Genomic DNA, 16,721 nt, shown 5'->3' with positions numbered 1-16,721 from the left:
CTATACCTCATAACTCCCGCGATAATACTCCCTAATTTAAACAACTCAGATGAACTGCTACATATTTATTATGTTTAAAATGGTGCAGGAAATTTTGGGGGATTTGATTCAGTAGCAAACATGCTTATCTGAACACAAAGTAAAGATTTATATAGCAAAACTGCCAGGCAGTGTTGTGAAATGAGAAGACCAACAAGGCATTGCAGAATGATGGAGTCTGAGATTATAGAAAGCCACGACGATACACCTGTGTTCATTTGCCTATGAACAAAACATCGAGAGTCCGGCTCAGATTTATATTTGATAGCTCAAACGCTACTATATTTACCGGTAAACCCATTTGTATAACCCATCCCTCGTCCGACGTACACTATTGCCTCTGTTCCTGCCATCACCGAAGCCCAATCTAAGCACCATGAAAACTCCCCACAAGAAAAGTCCAACAACTAGAAGAACATCAAGCATGGCCTTGTATGATATGCAGCGACAAGCTTGTGACTAAGACTGCTGCATCAAATCCGTCGCTCTCCTCTCCGGTCCTTCTCATTCAGAACCAAAAGTGGGGAACTCCTCGAGGTTGGTAGGAACAGCACCGCTAGCAGTAGAAGTGGCCCCAGTAGCGGTCGTAGTAGCGGTGACCCCGGGAACGGGTACAGGTGGAGGCACGGCAGGTGGTGCACCCCCTAGGCCTCCAAGGCCTCCGAGGAGTGGACCAAGAAGACCGGTGATACTTTCAAGTTGTCGCTTGTTCAGGCGATCGGACTTGAGTCCTCCAAGAAGGCTCGTCAGAGCATCGAGCTGTCTTTTGTTCATGGGTACGGGTGCCAGTCCTCCAAGAAGACTCGTCAGAGCATCGAGTTGTCTCTTGTCCAGACCACTGATGGGGCCGGCGGGATCTGGCTGTTGAATATCATCCGTGGATCCAAAAGGATCGACAGGTCCATCAGTCGGGATCCCGAAGGCAGTGGTGCTGGTAGCAGTGGTTTCGATGAAAGCATCGGTGGTAGAAGTCTCGGAGTCTTCACCGTTGCCCAAGTCAATGATCTGGACTACGGATCGGGGAAGGGTTTGACGTTTCTCCAGGCCAAGGGCGCCCTCAACAGAACGAGCGACTTCATTCTGGTCAGCGTTTAATGGAGCAGCCAGAGTGCTGCCGAAAAGCAATGCAAAAGTAAGGAATGACTGCATTTTGAAGTATTTGCAAGATTGCGTTGTAGTGAGTGGAAAAGGAGTGTGTTTGAAGAGGATAGAGAATACTTGAGACTTGCTGGTAAGTCTTCCAGTTTTTATATCTGGACAATACGTACTTCTCGCGTGGAGCATTCAGCTCCAGGTACGCAAAGACTGAGTGAATAGGACAGGGGCCCTTTGCAAGTCTAGTGGAATGAAATATTATACATGATGATCCCAAGCGCTGATCCTCTCATCTGTCAAAGTAAATATTGAAAGAACTAAGGGGTTGGGTGGATGTGAACTGCAACATGTTATGCAAGCTTGCATTGCCAGTTTACCATCACAGTCAAAGGGGGGGATTTTACAATGGAAGATCGCCAGTACGGCGTAACTAGCAGCAACATTTTGGAGACAACCAGACGGCAGATCAAGGGAGGAGTTCGTTTACTCGGTAGCAAGTAGGGATGGCTGTTAATTAAAGTAAATTAAACTTACCAAGCTATACAAGAGACTATTGACATTCCAAATTTTAAAAAATAATAAGGATGCAGCATAATAAAGCTTGAGAGTGAGGAACTCATTCAGAGACAGTGACTTACATGGAGATCAGTGACGATGAGAAACACGGCAGACAGTCGGACCGATCAGATGGGAGTGCCGCGCAAACGTTTTGAAGTGTCTCAGGCACCCTTATTAGAGTTGTTTGAACCATTGGATACAAGTTCCTGGTTCATGTCAGACACGGCAGATTCTCCCTCTCCTCGGCAGACTGGAGCCGCTTGCCCGTTCTAGCAAGCGTGCAAAGTAATCAAGCTAAGAATTGTATCTATATTATATCTGAAGATTCCAGTCAATCGGTCCTTGTAGCCAATGTGATACAGAGATCAAATGTTGCTCATCGAGAGCCATCGTCGGGCTCCCAACATCGCTGGGAACAGATGTTCCCTTGCCAACCTAAAGAACCCGTCTTGGACACAATGCCATTAAGAATTCGAGAGGCTTTTTAGATTGTATTCCAGTTACCTTTGGAATTGTTACTGGATCGTGTGTCATGACAATGATGCACAATAACAACCACCTTCAATATGGAGAATACAAATAGTCTTGCCTCTGTGAAATCATATCCGTGGCGCTGTGAACTCGTCTCGAATTCATCTTTGTAGGCCATTTCCTTGCCCAGAGGTGATTAGCCCTTTGCAACAAAATTGTAAGTCGAGATCCAAAACTCATTTTGGACCAAGCCAACGTCTTGACTCAAGTTCGGCAATCTGTTCAACCCCCTCGTCCCAACACTCACGTCCCATTATTCATACACGCACTTACTCAAGTAGTCGTCACAAAAAGATTCGGTGTCTTGGCCATTCATGAACATGACAGACATGTCGTCCTACTCAACAGTTTCAGAATGTCGGAGTGTGGGCCGGCCATTGACAGATGCCTTCGCCGACCTTTATTTCATAAACTACATCACCACCATCGCTGCTGACGCAGTGCCTTATCTTCACCAAAGCCCAGAATACTCCGCAAATACATGTAGCTTCACTGCAAAAGGTCCGGCAGCAGACACTCTGCCCAGCCTGTCTTCTTTTGTCCGCACTCTCGTGATAGCATTCAAGTTACCCCGAGTGGTTATGATTGCCTCTGCGATATATCTTGGCCGTTGGCGGCTTCGACATCCTGGAGCATATGGACCTAACCCCAGTGCTCCGTATTGCTTAGTTCTGGCATCTATGATCATAGCCGTCAAGCATCTGTACGATGATCCTCCGCCTAATGCTCGATGGGTGAGGTTTCTGAAGAAGAGTGGCATTCACTATTTCACCGTGGAGAGCGTCAACGCGATGGAAATTGAGATGCTGTACGACCTTACATGGAATGTCAATATGTCTTCTGCAGATGTACACAGAGTTTCGGAGCCTGTCCTCTTTGTGCTTGGGAGCGAACTGCTCAACTATGCCCAACAGTATTAGTCATAGGCGGTACATACCAACAAACTTAGTTGAAGGTATTAAACTCTTATAAATAGATGCATGATATCAAAGTTTTGATGTAGTATTCAAGTCATGAGTTGGATGTGTTATTTACGATTGAGATCCGTGGTTAAGTGCACAGATCAGAATGAAAACTTGTAGCGATGATGTTACTCAGGGCGTCCCAGAGGAGAGGTCCGCAACATCTTGATATCAGCCTAATTCTTTCTCCTTGATGATGCAAAGAATTGCACAGAAGAACACGAGGGGGTGGGATTGGCTGTTATAAGATCTAAGTTCTCTCTGCCGGAATAAGCTCTCAGCCACAAGTCTCAACTGCAAATAACACTTCTAGCCCACAACTTGGACAGTTATAAGATCAATATTGCTGGTCGTGGTGCTTGATTGTGACAAATGAAGAGACCGGCTAATCACGATATGACAATGATGTTTGAATGCCGCGAAATGATATGATTGAGTGCTAATTCTAAATTATGGCCCTTGCCGATGATTGAATTACACCTGGCAGACCCATGAGGCCTGTCGTGAGATGCATACCATCAACAGCACATTTTCTCACCCCCAATTACCCCACAAAACAATGACAAATACACAACTCAGGCAATGGAACTTGACGGTCGCCCAAGAACACGAAGATAAGGACTGTAAGTCGCCAAACTGGCATGAATGTAACCCAATGTAAAGATACCGAAGGACTCCAAACTCTGGGGCCATGCTTGATGGTCAGAAGCACTTAGATAAGGCTGCTGAGAGCAATGCAAGGAAGGGCGACGTTGACAAGACCACCAGTGGCCTAGATTCATGATGTTAGTAAGAAGATTTTCACAGTGGAGTTGGGGAACACATACGCTTCCGCCGCTGTTCTGACAGCAGGCGGCGTTTGCCTGGCATTCCTTGTTAAGGAGGCCATTAGCAATAGCCAGAACATTAACATCAAGCTTGGAGCACTGATCAAACAGGCTCAGGTTGTTGAGGATACCAGCACCGTTGCCAACAGCGTTGCCGGCAGGAGTGTTGGTGACCTTGTTGCAGCAGGTGACCTGCATGTTGTTTCCGCAAGCATTGTTGGCCTGGGCGACGGTGATCTGATCAATGGAAGGGTAAGCCCTGATCTGGGGACCGGCGGCCACGGTGGCGGCGAGGAAAGCGACGATGGTCATGTACTGCATCTTGAAGTATTGGGGTTGTCGAAGACAGAAGATTCTAAAGAAGGGCTTTGTGGGTTTGTGGGGTGATTGGATGGGAAGTAGTAAATGAAACTTGAACGAAGGCTGAGAGATGCTGATGAGAGAAGATCTTGGTTTGGGGGGGTTACATTGTACTCTTTATATCTGAATTACAGTCGATTTTGGCTCAAGGGAGTCGGCTATGCAGGAACGCGTTAGTGCAACCTCCCTCATGTCTTTGATGCCCGGAATAGTTTGTCATTCTCTTCGGGATCGGCATCGTACTGCTACGCATCTGTCGCTGAGACACATTCTCAGGAAAAGTAAGCTAGTGGTTCTGGGATCATTTACTTTTTTGATATCCAGACTACCTTGCTCCCTCCCTGAGATTTGGGGTGAGCACAAAGCATCGCATAGTGGTGTGAAAGGGGTTGGATGAGCCAACAATCTCTTGGCCGTTGAGCAACCCTTAGGGGGCAAGAAAACAGCGAGCCTCAATAGGAGGTGTCAAAACAAACTCATCAAAAGTTATCATAGTACCAAGATCCATACCCTCCAGTCTTGCCTCACGTGATTGGGTGCTGTATCAGACTAAAACAGGTCTACCATGGATCTGGCACAGAACCAACTGCAAGGGATAATCAGCACGAGAAATTAACTTTGCCATGTTCCCTATGTGGAAAGTCGGTCCTTTTTCTGCCTCAGACACGGCACATGAGAAACACGGCTCCTGAGAAACACGGCACATTAAATGGAGCACCGCTTCAGTCACTGGTAAGACTTTTCTTAAACAAACGGAGCCACTCGAATTCCCCATACAATAAAGCCCGAACATCGATCCACTTCAGCCCTAACTCCCCAATAGATCGAAGTACACTTACGGATCTGGGGTTAAAGGCTGTCTAGGCCCTTGCATATCAACACCGGGATTTTTGTTTCCGCCTGTATTAGCGCGGCTCCCCCTAAATCATGTTATCATCGCCGATCCATCGTCATAATTGTTCCCCTCACATTCTGCTAGCTTTGTACTAGGACTCCCTCGGCCGGCTAAAGTCTGCTAGAAACAGCAAGATAGACAGAAAGTACACCGATGACTTGCCATCATTCTGCAATTGAGGAATGCATATTCCGGCGTTACTCCTTGCAGTCTCCTTTTGATTGCTAAGGATACGAATTGGGTGGTGAGAATGAACTGGCAAACAGCCCGGCCAAGGTCCGTAGTCCGCCTTCAAGATATCCTCACGATGCTCTACAAACAACTGGTATGCCTTTTCGGGCCGTTAATGGCCTTATTGCAATGAAAGCTTCATGTAAAGCGTATCAATGTTAATATAAAGATTGGTATTATCGAGACGAGAGACGAGAGACGTAAGACGTGCTTCCATGACAGTTGTTTAGACAAGAACCCACTGGTTGCGATGCTTGATATACCGGCATTCAGACTAAAAGCAGCCCCGACCCAGTTGCTCATCGAGATGGCCTTTCTGAATACACATGAACTCTGCAAACAGCAAAGAAGATCCTCAGCGCGTTGATCATCTCCTTTACCAGTCTTTCCCCTCTGTGCATCAACCACCCGCCCACATGACAGAAGTCTATACGAGGTGTCAATGTCATACTTACATTCGCTTGCGTCACTGATATACCATACACAAGTTGTCTCAGTCTGCGATGAGAGATTGCTCCTCTCTGTACCCAATACTCATGTACATCTCCGGTTCAATTAGTAAATTGTTTTGTTCAAGCCAAGCCCTCGTATCGTAATTGAGCCATCCAATGTTGAGCTTGCTTTTGTGATATTGTAGCAATTGCTCAGCTATGATGGTATAATGTCTAATTTGTGAGCCAAGTGTGTTATTTGCACTTGAGACTTATGACTAAGAGTCTGAATTAGCACAGAGAACTTGGCTTCCGTGATATCTGAGGTTTAGGGTAGACTTTTTAAATGGGATATTAACAATTGGCGATTTACAGTAAATCCTTAACCAATGTATACCATGAGCTTCATATCACATATTTCTAGCTTCTAATTTATTGTTTTATTTGCCTGTACTGAGTCTGACCTTATTTAAGAAAGTGTACTGTGGCTACATATTATTTCCCTCTGTTCATTATTGTGTTCAATGGGCATTATTAGTGACGCCACACGGTGATCTCGGCTCCGACATTAGATTGAATATCCACATTTCGAGGTACAAATGCCCGCTGCAAGTCATCTGTGACGAGTTTCAATGTACCTAAAGTAGCTAAAACAAGCCAATCCCGTAACCTCCATGTTTCTTCTATCTATCTTAGAGTCTTCAGTTTAAACAAAACAGGTTTCGTGGTTCAACGGAAGGAAAGCTCCTTCAATAGTTACTACCGATAATAGTGAAGATCAAGCATCGCCGATGGCTCGCTCTAAAGGCTGTGATTCTCACAGCAGTGAGATGGTGAAGTTGGGGGGCAGCGCGTTCATCCAGCCACTCGCAGAAATCTAATGCTATCTTAAAAAGCAAGTTTCCTAACGTAGATGAAGATAAGTGTGACACTCCCGTAGGCAAGACACGGAACAGCCATCACGTCAGTTTGGTACTTTACGGAGCAAAAAAGAGCTCTCAAATGTCTCGCATAAGGACGAGATATAGAATCCAAGACGAAAGCATCTAAATCGATCTCACGATCTGATTTCGAGATTTAATAGTTAGCCAATCGTCAAACATAGAACCATGTGTTCTCTCAACCCTACAGCGAAGCTTGCATTCCAGGCGATCTCCTTGCAGTTGTGATAAGCCAATGGGGTATAGTTGGTAGACGAAACAGTCAGCCGCACATTCGAGCAATCTAGCCCCAGGCGGCAGTGACTGAAGACGAAAGCGGTCAGTAATAATCTAGCCTTGCAGAAGAAAGATACCGCCAACTTCATCAACTCGGAGCCAGTTTCAGCTTCTAGACATGTTAGCTGATCTTATAAAGTATAACTTCCCCCGCCACCTTAAAGACTCCTACCTTTGTACTCACGAGTCACAATTCAGCAATGCACCACGATCGCTTCTGGAACATCCAAGACTCTCTTTGAAACATTGGGCGGATACTTGTTCCCTTACCCTCTTTTTCTTTTACAGGCACAGAAGCTTGCTGATATAATTTCATCATTCTTCCTTATATCAAAGCTTAGCTAAGCTTTGCTCTACATATAACCCTTGGAAATACCATTGGACCAACCAGGACCTCAATATGGCATTGGCATTTCAATCACACAAGCCATTACGTAGCTGGCCAACCACAAATTTTCAGGCCCAGAAATACCAGCGTCAAAAGCCACAGAGACCATATTACCCTCACTACAACTCTATTTACGAACCTTCGCTTCAAGACTCCCAGCCACGACCAGTATCAGCCTCATCGTGTTATTCTGTACCCGAGACACTCCCAAAGAGCAATCTAAAGATAGAAGCTGCTTCTCAGCTCCGGTCTTTTTCTTCTGCTTCAAGTCGCATTCTGCGACCCCCGCTTCAACTACATGAACGGCCTTTCCTGTCTTCAGAGAACATTCGGCCAGCCAGGCCTACTCCCGTTCGGAGAAGTCAGTCTGGTTCCGATAGAGATTCCAGTCTTGAGCCACCTCCTGCTCCTCAGAAAGATGATGTTATCACTCCGCCCCAGAAAGCGCATAACCTGTGTATTTCAGGTGAAAGTGATACCGAACCAGACAAGCGCAACACCTTTGGATATATGGAACCTCCCTCGATGCATACCTCGTACTGGTCTGATGTCAGCTGTAGTGAGAGTGGGAGCAGTACAGAAGATGAAGAAGAGTCCACGGATGCCGAAGAAACTGACTCCGAAACATCTGATATTGAGGAGAGCTTGTTACACTTTTCCGTCATTCAGGCTCAGCGTGTTTCTTTCCATACCTGGATTCTGAATCCCAAGACAGATGATATTGCTCCCAACCGGCGATCCAGGTTGAACTGGAGAAGCCGAATTGGATATAGAAATATCGCTGGACCTCATCACTCGAAGGAACAAAAACGTTGGGGGATAATATTTTAGTTAGTTTATTTTACAAGTGCTACCTATTAATTTCAAGATAGTGTTGCGCTACTTGACCGACATTTATGATATTATCACCTGCCTCAGTACGTTGTATGACGTGATGGGGCGAGAGTTAAGGTCAAGCTCTGGTTCAATGTCACTTTAAAGATGAGAACAAACATTTGGTATTGCATTGTCATCAATCAAGCCATAAGCGTTGAAGATACAAGTCTGGATCAATGCCAGGTAGGATAGTTAGTCCATTTTTCAATCGTTCAGGTTTAACCTTTTGATGCTGTTATTATGTCAGAACCAGCCGTGTACCGATGCCTTCATGGGAACCTCCCAAGGCACGCCAAACTTGCACGTCTAAGCCCACAGGATTCCAGTCATGAAGAAGTCATATATGGCATCGAGAAAGACTTGACAAGCTGATCACAAGATCATTCAGAGACAGACAGATATCTTCGAAAGATGCCGTTGTTCAAAAAGATCTCCAGGTGAATCTCTGATGATATTCAAGGAGTTGATCAACTTCTCCTTCAAAAACGCCCAGTACTTATACATGATGATTAACCTCTGGAAAATGAAACCGTAACGATGTTAACTTCAGTGTCAAACGTTTCAGGCTTCAGACAGTCCGATCACGTCTGAAGCTTTGTGCAGCTCCCTGTCTTGTCTGGAGAGAATAGCAACCTCGGCATAGAGTCTGCCGCTGTTCTGATAAGCGAGCAGTAAATCTAGTGCAATTGCCACATCTCGCTAGAAGACCGACGGGCTATTGACCGTTAGACATGTCCTGGGCCCATAGAACATCGACTTACGAGTTCTGGCTTTGCAGCCTCTGTCGGGGCAATCATCGGTCTCGTCGCAGACAAACCGACCATGTGTTCTTGAGGAGGTCCAGGACCTGATTGAGTCCTTAGAGAGGATTGCAGTGAGTTGACTTGCTGCAGTAATTGCTTCACTATCTCCTGATTTCTCAGCATTTCGTTGATATCCTCCTCTTTAGGTAGCCTAGCTAGGTTCACCGGTGTGAGGTACTGTTTTAAGGCAATTCTCCGGTTTGCCTCGGCGAAATCGGAGATAGCATGGGAACGTGACATGATCTAATTAGAATTAATACTATCGTAGAAAGCGGCGACATGATGTCTGGCTTACCTGACCCAGCATCTCTCTATAGGTCCGGTTCCCAGAGTATTGGTCCAAAACATCTTTCTGTCGAGCTTGAGTAGTTGGATTGAAAATGAGGGCGCGTGCGTGAAGATCTGATAAACCTGTTGAGGAATCAGGAAGGCAACGGGGTAGGTTGAAATCGGGGTGAATAGGTTGGGGAAGAGAAGCTCTCTCATGCTTGGTGGGTGATGGGCCATGGGATGCAGATGCTGATGGAGATCTTGATTCACGATGGTTGAGAAGTAGATGAGGTTGGAGAATCTCCGATAGAGACGGTGGTGTTCGATGGTTTGAGGGACCCGAATCGTCTGGAGAACGTGATGATTTCATTGTGCAGAACGATTCAAACCTGTTGGTGTGATGAGATGCTCTTCGGGTGAACGGAGAGGCGCAGAAATGTAGCCGTGTCAACTACCGGGGTAATATAGATACCCGATCAATCTGCCGATGAAGCCTCAAAACTGTTGGTGGCGTTTGGGGAGTCTGCTAACATTCCGCCCCATGCCAAGAGAGGAGATTCCAAGGCGGAATCCCAGGTGATCGATCGTTGCTTGGTATTTGACGCAGCCACAAAGATCGACGCGGCACATAAAGCCCGAGCGACTTATGCGTTGGCTCAACTAAAGTGACATCCCATGCTCGTAGAGTAAGACATGTTTCAGAAGATAGCTGGTCGCTCAATGTCTCAGAGACTGCACCCTCTACTAGTACCAAGACGCTTTCCTCCCTCGGAATAGTTAGTAAAGATCCGAGAGCCTGTGTCATGTTTACGGCTGGACCCACAGATACAGGAGTCGAGAGGTGCCGGTTACCTGGTAATACTCATTAGTTAGCGTAGATCAGGAGATTAGCTCCTGGGACAAGAATGATATGTCAGTGTCCCACCATACATAGAATATTATGGCTACAATATACTAGAACAGAGCAAATCTATATATCAAGAACATGTAAAAATTAGAATATCTGTGATAATCACGTATATTAGAGAGAGCTAAGGTTGTACAAGGATCAAAAAAGGACAGAGTGAAGTTAAAAATACACTCAAAGTTAAACACACTAAGCTGATGTGACGATCCATCGACTGAACCTTTCTAAACTATCACAATGAAGTCCATACAGTCTTTCCATTACCAATAACTCATCATCGTTCCAAACGCTATAATAAACGCCATGTCATACAGTCTTTTACCTTCCTATAATACTGGTACTTATACTAGAGAGTCTAGCTCGTCGTCTGGGCGTCCCCAATCATCATTCCCAGAATGAATCAAAGGTATAACCGTTATAAGGCAACGACTGACTGCGACCCTGTGCTGCCAGGGTGATCTGCAAAGGAAGTGGCTGGTTGGTGCCGGGGGAAGGGCTCGACTGAAAATCAAAGACAGCATCCCCGCCTACGTGGACCATGTTGCCGTTATTCACGGTCTCAGGCATCACGGACAGGGACCGTATTGGCAGTGCATAGGAGTTTGAGCCCCACGAAAAGTTGAGATCTGCTTGAGATAGAGGGTTTGCGTGCTGTGGGATTGATGAAGTTGATGGAATTGACATATCCATTGGTGGTGGGAAGTGTGAGATAGCAGGTACTTCTGAGAGCTGCCCCCTGTGGTCTGAGTCGAAGTCGACTGCGTTTGCATTTGAAACATGCCCCATGACTGCAGCATCCCATTCTGGAAGACTTTGGCTTCTCATGTTGAGATTCACCTGGCCTTCTACTGTAGATACCAGAGAAGAGTGGTGTTAGCAAAGACCGACTCGAAGACTTTATCATCAAAGTTGAACAAACCTCTCATTCCAGATGCAAAGTCATCTGCCCACGAGATGCCATTGCCTATGGGGGCTACTGAAGCTGTAGCCCTCGTTTTGGATGAATCCAACGGTGGCTTTTGAATGTCTAGATATTTCTCCATGCTGGCAGAAGTCTGTGCTAGATCATATGCGTCTGAGCCTCCATCGGTAGAAGGAGAGAACCTGGCTACTCGAATGAGATCAGAGCCATCAGCAGATGACCGGCCCGTAAGGTAAGAGCTGCACTCTTTCTTCAAACGAACGCAGCTGACGCAACGAGCTTGGGCGTCGGAAGAAGAGGCGATGCACCTTATCTTGCGATGTCTGCATTGCTCTGGGGAAAGGTTAGATGGATGAGCGTACAGGCCAAAAGCCAGAGGAGGGGAACCTTGCTTACTGCATGCTGATGAGGCTCGCTTGTAGCCGAGCTTGGGCCTCGGATTTGATTTTGGTTCCTCATCTTCCTGTAGATCTCGCTGCATATCCATTTGATACTGAATCATGCCAGGGACTTGGCAGGTATCGAATGGACTTAATTGAAAGTTGTCATGTGAAGATTGGGCATTCTGGCCACCTAGCATATTTGGCGTATCAAGCTGATACATGCTGAAGGAATCAAACGACATGATGGAGTGAAGGCCGGATGAGCTGACAGGCATGGATGCCGGGTGCTTTGACAGAAGTGTGAAGGCTTGAGTGTCGATCGAAGTGTAAGGTTTTAAGCAGGTAGGGGGAGGGAGGGAGGGAGGGAGGTGGTATGCTAGTCGTACTGGCGTTGTAACCTCTAAATGGAATATATTACAATAAAAACAAAATTAGGTTTGAGTGCCTGACAACCCCGGGGGAATTACCAGGCTAGTAAGTTGCGATCCAAGGTGCAGATGGTGACGGAATGTTTGGGTAATATCAACAACTGGGCGCAATTGTAATCAAGGTATGTTATGGGAGTGATTGGCACAGGAGATCAAGGCGGGCGGCATGTTAACATGTCTGGTCCGTGATAATGCAACCCCCCTGCTTATTCTTGCCATGTGTGGCACGCGTGAGGTTAGTCCGCGTGGAGAATACAGGGGGAATCCAAGGGGCAGGTCAGTGAGTGAGTGATCTGCAATCTGGCAGAGATCTGAGGCCCCAGCAGCAAAGACCTTGTTGGTTCATTCACTCATGTAGAGAAGACGTTTGTTATAGAGAGGTGCATCGAGGCAATAGAGCCGTATAAGTGCAGAAGTACGTTTAAACCGTTGCTAAAGTAGGCACCTAGCTATCACTAACGGCAGTTTTGACTGCCACTAGGGAGGGGCCGTCAGAGATCCCATTGACACTTGACACTTGATCGGGCGCTATCTTCCGCCCCTGTGTTTTTTCCGAGAGATATCCGCCGAGTGCTAACTCTTCACGTAGATCAGTAATCACTGACTCGACATCCCTGCTCCTTCATTGACTGTCTCAGCCTCAGGGGGCAAGAAAACACCGAGCCTTGATATAGGGTGTCAAGATAAACTTGGCAAAGAGAAACCTAAACTTAGGCTAAGTTGACCGAAGTATTTTCATCACTTAGGGTCAAGGTCCTGAGTTTTCTTTCCTCCCCTGGCTCAGCCAAGATGCGGCACAGTCACACCCACAGTAGTGCAAGCTAAGTAGCCCCGATCCCAGGGTACAGTCCGCAGGGGTTACAAATGTGCATTTCCGCGATTTAAATAGGTATTTTTGCCACAACAGAATTAAAGAAGACTAATAAGAGGTAATTATTCTTATATATAGATGGAGATAATACTGGAGTGATTAGTATAGATTGGCCACTGAGAATAACTAATCTAAGTACCTGTAATAACATTTGTAACCCCTGCGGACTGTACAGGAACCGGTAAGTGGGTGGGTGCTTGGAATCGAACAGTGTCCTTTTTCTTTGCTTATCAGAGGCTTGCGTCAACTTCGCGTCATGTCATAGCGCACTCAATGCGAGGCGCGTGATCTGGGCTTCAGCTGTCAGCTCCGTGGAGAATTGACCAGGCGGGTTGAAGTGTTGATAGGCTATGCATCAGGCTTTGTTTGGACGGGCTAATGGAACATCGATCAAGCTAAGGTGATCTGCGCAGACAGAACAGGGGCAGCATCTCGCGGCAATGTTCCGCGGCTAGCGTAGCTACTAACATTAGGCTTGCTACCTTGACAGGCACTACCCTCGCCTAGCAAGTATCCTTGGAGCCAATCAAGCATCCCTTACATATGCAAGAGTCCTATTTTGACTGACCCCCAAAAGGGCTCGGAGATGTCCTCCAGATGATTTGTATGGTGCAGCTGAAGACAGCGAGACACCGCAAATACAGGCAGATGGTTTTCGGTGCTATGTCATATAATTTGAACTTGAAATTGAAGAAATAACAGTGATGATAATGCTTAGTACAAGAATAAAAGAAGCTTCCAACTGAGTCGTCATCTGGGATTATAATATACAATATACAATTCAGCGCTGCTCTTTCCTGTAGTATGCGCCTCCTCTCTCAAACCTGTGAGATTGATTTCCCAACATGAAACAGTAAGTGTTTTGAATCTTGGAGAATGGCCGCGTCGATATCCGTTCCGTATGCTCAACCCTGAACCCGCCAATCTTGGACTGTCATACCTGTAATCCCCTTAGACCTGTATGTTACTCGTCGTTTCCTGGTGCGGTCCTCTTCTTCAATGATAGCGACCGCTGCAGGGACAAACTTGATGCTGCGATACCGCTTGTTATGGCGCGCATGCAGCCTTCGATGAGTCTGAAGATTGTCATAGCGATTGAATTGATCCTTTCCGCAAAACTCGCATACAAAGTTGTTCTCTCCTTCACTGTGATGCCTGTGATTTGTCAGATATGCGTCTCGTGGGAATTGAGTTTGGAATTGAACATACGTTTGCTTATGGCGCTTGAGGTGCTCAACGCGTCGAAAGGCTTTGTTGCATCCTGGGAAATCACACGCGCCCGTTGCCTTTTTGATGACTCGGAAAACGCAATTCTCGGTTTCTTGCTTCGTTGACTTCGGAATCTTCCGCTGAAGAGACACTGCTGTCTCGTCTGCGAGGCTGTGCCTCTCTGGCGGAGATTCCGTCTTACAGATCGATCTGGAGTCCCGCAGTGGGCAAGCACTGGGTGGCCAGGGGTCCTGGTCAGTGCAGTTTGAGACATCTGAGATCCGTCTCTCCGAAGCCACTGAGAGCGGGCTGTCGCTAGAACATGACAATGAGGGCATTGACGCAATGCTCCCAGAACGGGACAGAGCCTGCGGGCATGGTACCGCACCGACATTGAAGTAATTGTCGCTGGTTCCAGGTGTACCGGGCAACGGGAATGGACTGATCGGACCGACAGGACTGACATCGACCTTGCCTGTATACGACAAGTGGTGATAGTCCATGTCGGCGTACTGTTGATGTATGAGATGGTTGTATGGCAAGCCTCCGGTTCCAGAACAGGTACTGTCCGACATGAATGAAGAGACCGGACATGTCGTATTTGTCCAGTAGTATGCGTTGTTGTAGAGGTCGTTGTAATCCAAGGGCACTGATTCCATCCAGTCTGATCTAGGTGACGAGGTAGGGGTGACAGGAGCATCAGGTGACGAGGCAAAGGCGAAGGCTGTGTCGATTGGTAAAAAATACTGGCCCTCCATGTTAATGGTATTGTCCATGCCGGGCGCAAAGTCAAGCTAGCGAACTGATTTGGTGTGAAAGACTCGAATATTGAAAACCTTTGATATAGGCAGTCAAGCGGTTTGAAGACTATAGCAAAGAACTCAGATATCACAGAGGATGTGGGCTCTTAAGAATGAAGAATACAGGGGATCTTGCTTCCAACATTGCCTTATCATGCAGTGTGAATTCAAAGCATCATGACAGAGAATTTACATCACAAGCAACGGCTCAGCCTGAGACACAAGAAGGCTGCCACTCAAAAGGCCCGAAGAGTATTGCTAACGGCCTCAATCCATGTTATGGCGGGAATTCCCTTCTGGCCGCGATCGAGATCCTGGAATCCATCAACACGTAGCCATTGTCAATACAGCACTTCTCTTTCAGCTGGGTTGTCCCTTTGGCATGTCGATCAGGCTAATTCAGGGTCTTGGCCTGGCCTGATCATTTGCCAACCATTCTTTCGGCTCAGGTTGGATGCATATGCCGTTGCGGCAGGATCATGCAGGCCAGGACGCATTGACGGCAAAGTGCTGCATCTACGATACGCGAGATGGCTGCTCTGATAGCCATGATTAGTTGAGCCTCAGTTACCGTAGAACAAGGAACCATTAGTGGCTTAAGATTCTATTCAGATCCTTTTTCCGTCTGGAAATCTAGCCAGCTGATATCCATCCTTATCTCAAGACAGATATTTGATTTTAATTCCGTCTCTTTCATCGCTTCCCTCTCCCAATGATCACAGACATGATACAGGTGTACCACTTCCCAGCCGTACCAACAACGCATTGTCAAGAGGCAAACCTGCTGTCCCGTGTTTCATTTCTTGTCTACGATGTGGAACTGATGCGCCGATGTATATCGGCGCAAAACGAGAAAGTCCCTGCAGATCCTTACTGAAGTCGGTTTCTACTGCATTTCTCCACCCCACCACCGAGAACCCCTGTCTACAGTATGGCCTCCAGACGGAATCTGGGGTATGCTCTTGGACCTGGTTCGTGTCACTATTGATTCAGTTTGCGGCAATCAACAGCGTCGATCTTGACTCACCTTTTCGGCACGCCCTTATGTCTTGGGGAACGAAACCCGTGCTCTTCGCATCCCTGCAGACTAAAGAGCAATCTACCAATGTTTCATAGGACCCCCCATTTAAACCCTGGCCGCGGAACTGGATCGTGGGTCGACGTGGAGTGAGACCTTTCTAGCGTGGCTGAGCGTGCATCGTTAGGGATTCTTGGTTGGCTGGGTATTGGGACCACAACGGGAGACAGTGGTGAGAAAACACGACCAAGGCGGAGAGAAGTATGTTATCTGACCCTGCTTACTGGTGGCAGTAAATGTACATAGAGTACAGACTTTCTATTTGTTGGCCACTGGAAAAAAAAGCAACAGCACTGTTACATAGTGCTTACAGCCTGAATCGAACACACATTTAGAGATACCAATCATCTGGCATACCCTGAAAATCACACCAGTGCCCCTCCGTAGATCCCATCCCACACCCCTTGCGTGTCCATCCCGCCGGGCTCGGCTCCCTTAAGCTTGTGTTTGGCCGTCCTTGAAACTGCTCCGAAGTTCTGGACCGCGTATGACGCTTGTCTTTCGTCTGAACAGGCTGCATCGACGAACACAATGAATTCGCAACCCCATCGCCAAGATTGAACGAGCCTAAACGAGCCTAAACGAGCCTTTCGATATATTACCTGATGCTCAACAAATCAAGGGGGTGACACTCTCCTCC

At 47.0% G+C, this 16,721-nt stretch overlaps 4 protein-coding genes across 4 annotated transcripts; all 4 read right to left on the bottom strand.

The window, feature by feature from the left end:
* Positions 1-543: 543 nt before the first annotated feature.
* On the bottom strand, positions 544-1,188 carry J7337_003703 (uncharacterized protein; the record flags this gene model as incomplete). Its single annotated transcript, XM_044821415.1, has 1 exon — positions 544-1,188. One exon carries the CDS (start codon positions 1,186-1,188, stop codon positions 544-546), a length of 645 nt encoding a protein of 214 aa, XP_044682748.1.
* A 2,709-nt stretch (positions 1,189-3,897) lies between these two features.
* J7337_003702 (uncharacterized protein) lies at positions 3,898-4,333 on the bottom strand (the record flags this gene model as incomplete). The annotated part of the gene is made up of 2 exons (XM_044821414.1): positions 3,898-3,957; positions 4,013-4,333. The coding sequence occupies 2 exons, from the start codon at positions 4,331-4,333 to the stop codon at positions 3,898-3,900; spliced, it is 381 nt and encodes a 126-aa protein (XP_044682747.1).
* Positions 4,334-8,971: 4,638 nt separating this feature from the next.
* Positions 8,972-9,453, bottom strand: J7337_003701 (uncharacterized protein; the record flags this gene model as incomplete). The annotated part of the gene is made up of 2 exons (XM_044821413.1): positions 8,972-9,067; positions 9,172-9,453. 2 exons carry the CDS (start codon positions 9,451-9,453, stop codon positions 8,972-8,974), a joined length of 378 nt encoding a protein of 125 aa, XP_044682746.1.
* Positions 9,454-11,235: 1,782 nt separating this feature from the next.
* On the bottom strand, positions 11,236-11,937 carry J7337_003700 (uncharacterized protein; the record flags this gene model as incomplete). The annotated part of the gene is made up of 2 exons (XM_044821412.1): positions 11,236-11,645; positions 11,709-11,937. 2 exons carry the CDS (start codon positions 11,935-11,937, stop codon positions 11,236-11,238), a joined length of 639 nt encoding a protein of 212 aa, XP_044682745.1.
* Positions 11,938-16,721: the final 4,784 nt, after the last annotated feature.

This window comes from Fusarium musae, chromosome 3 (assembly GCF_019915245.1).
Source record: "Fusarium musae strain F31 chromosome 3, whole genome shotgun sequence".
Taxonomy (NCBI): Eukaryota; Fungi; Ascomycota; class Sordariomycetes; order Hypocreales; family Nectriaceae; genus Fusarium; species Fusarium musae.
This window is presented reverse-complemented; position numbering and strand designations above follow the sequence as displayed.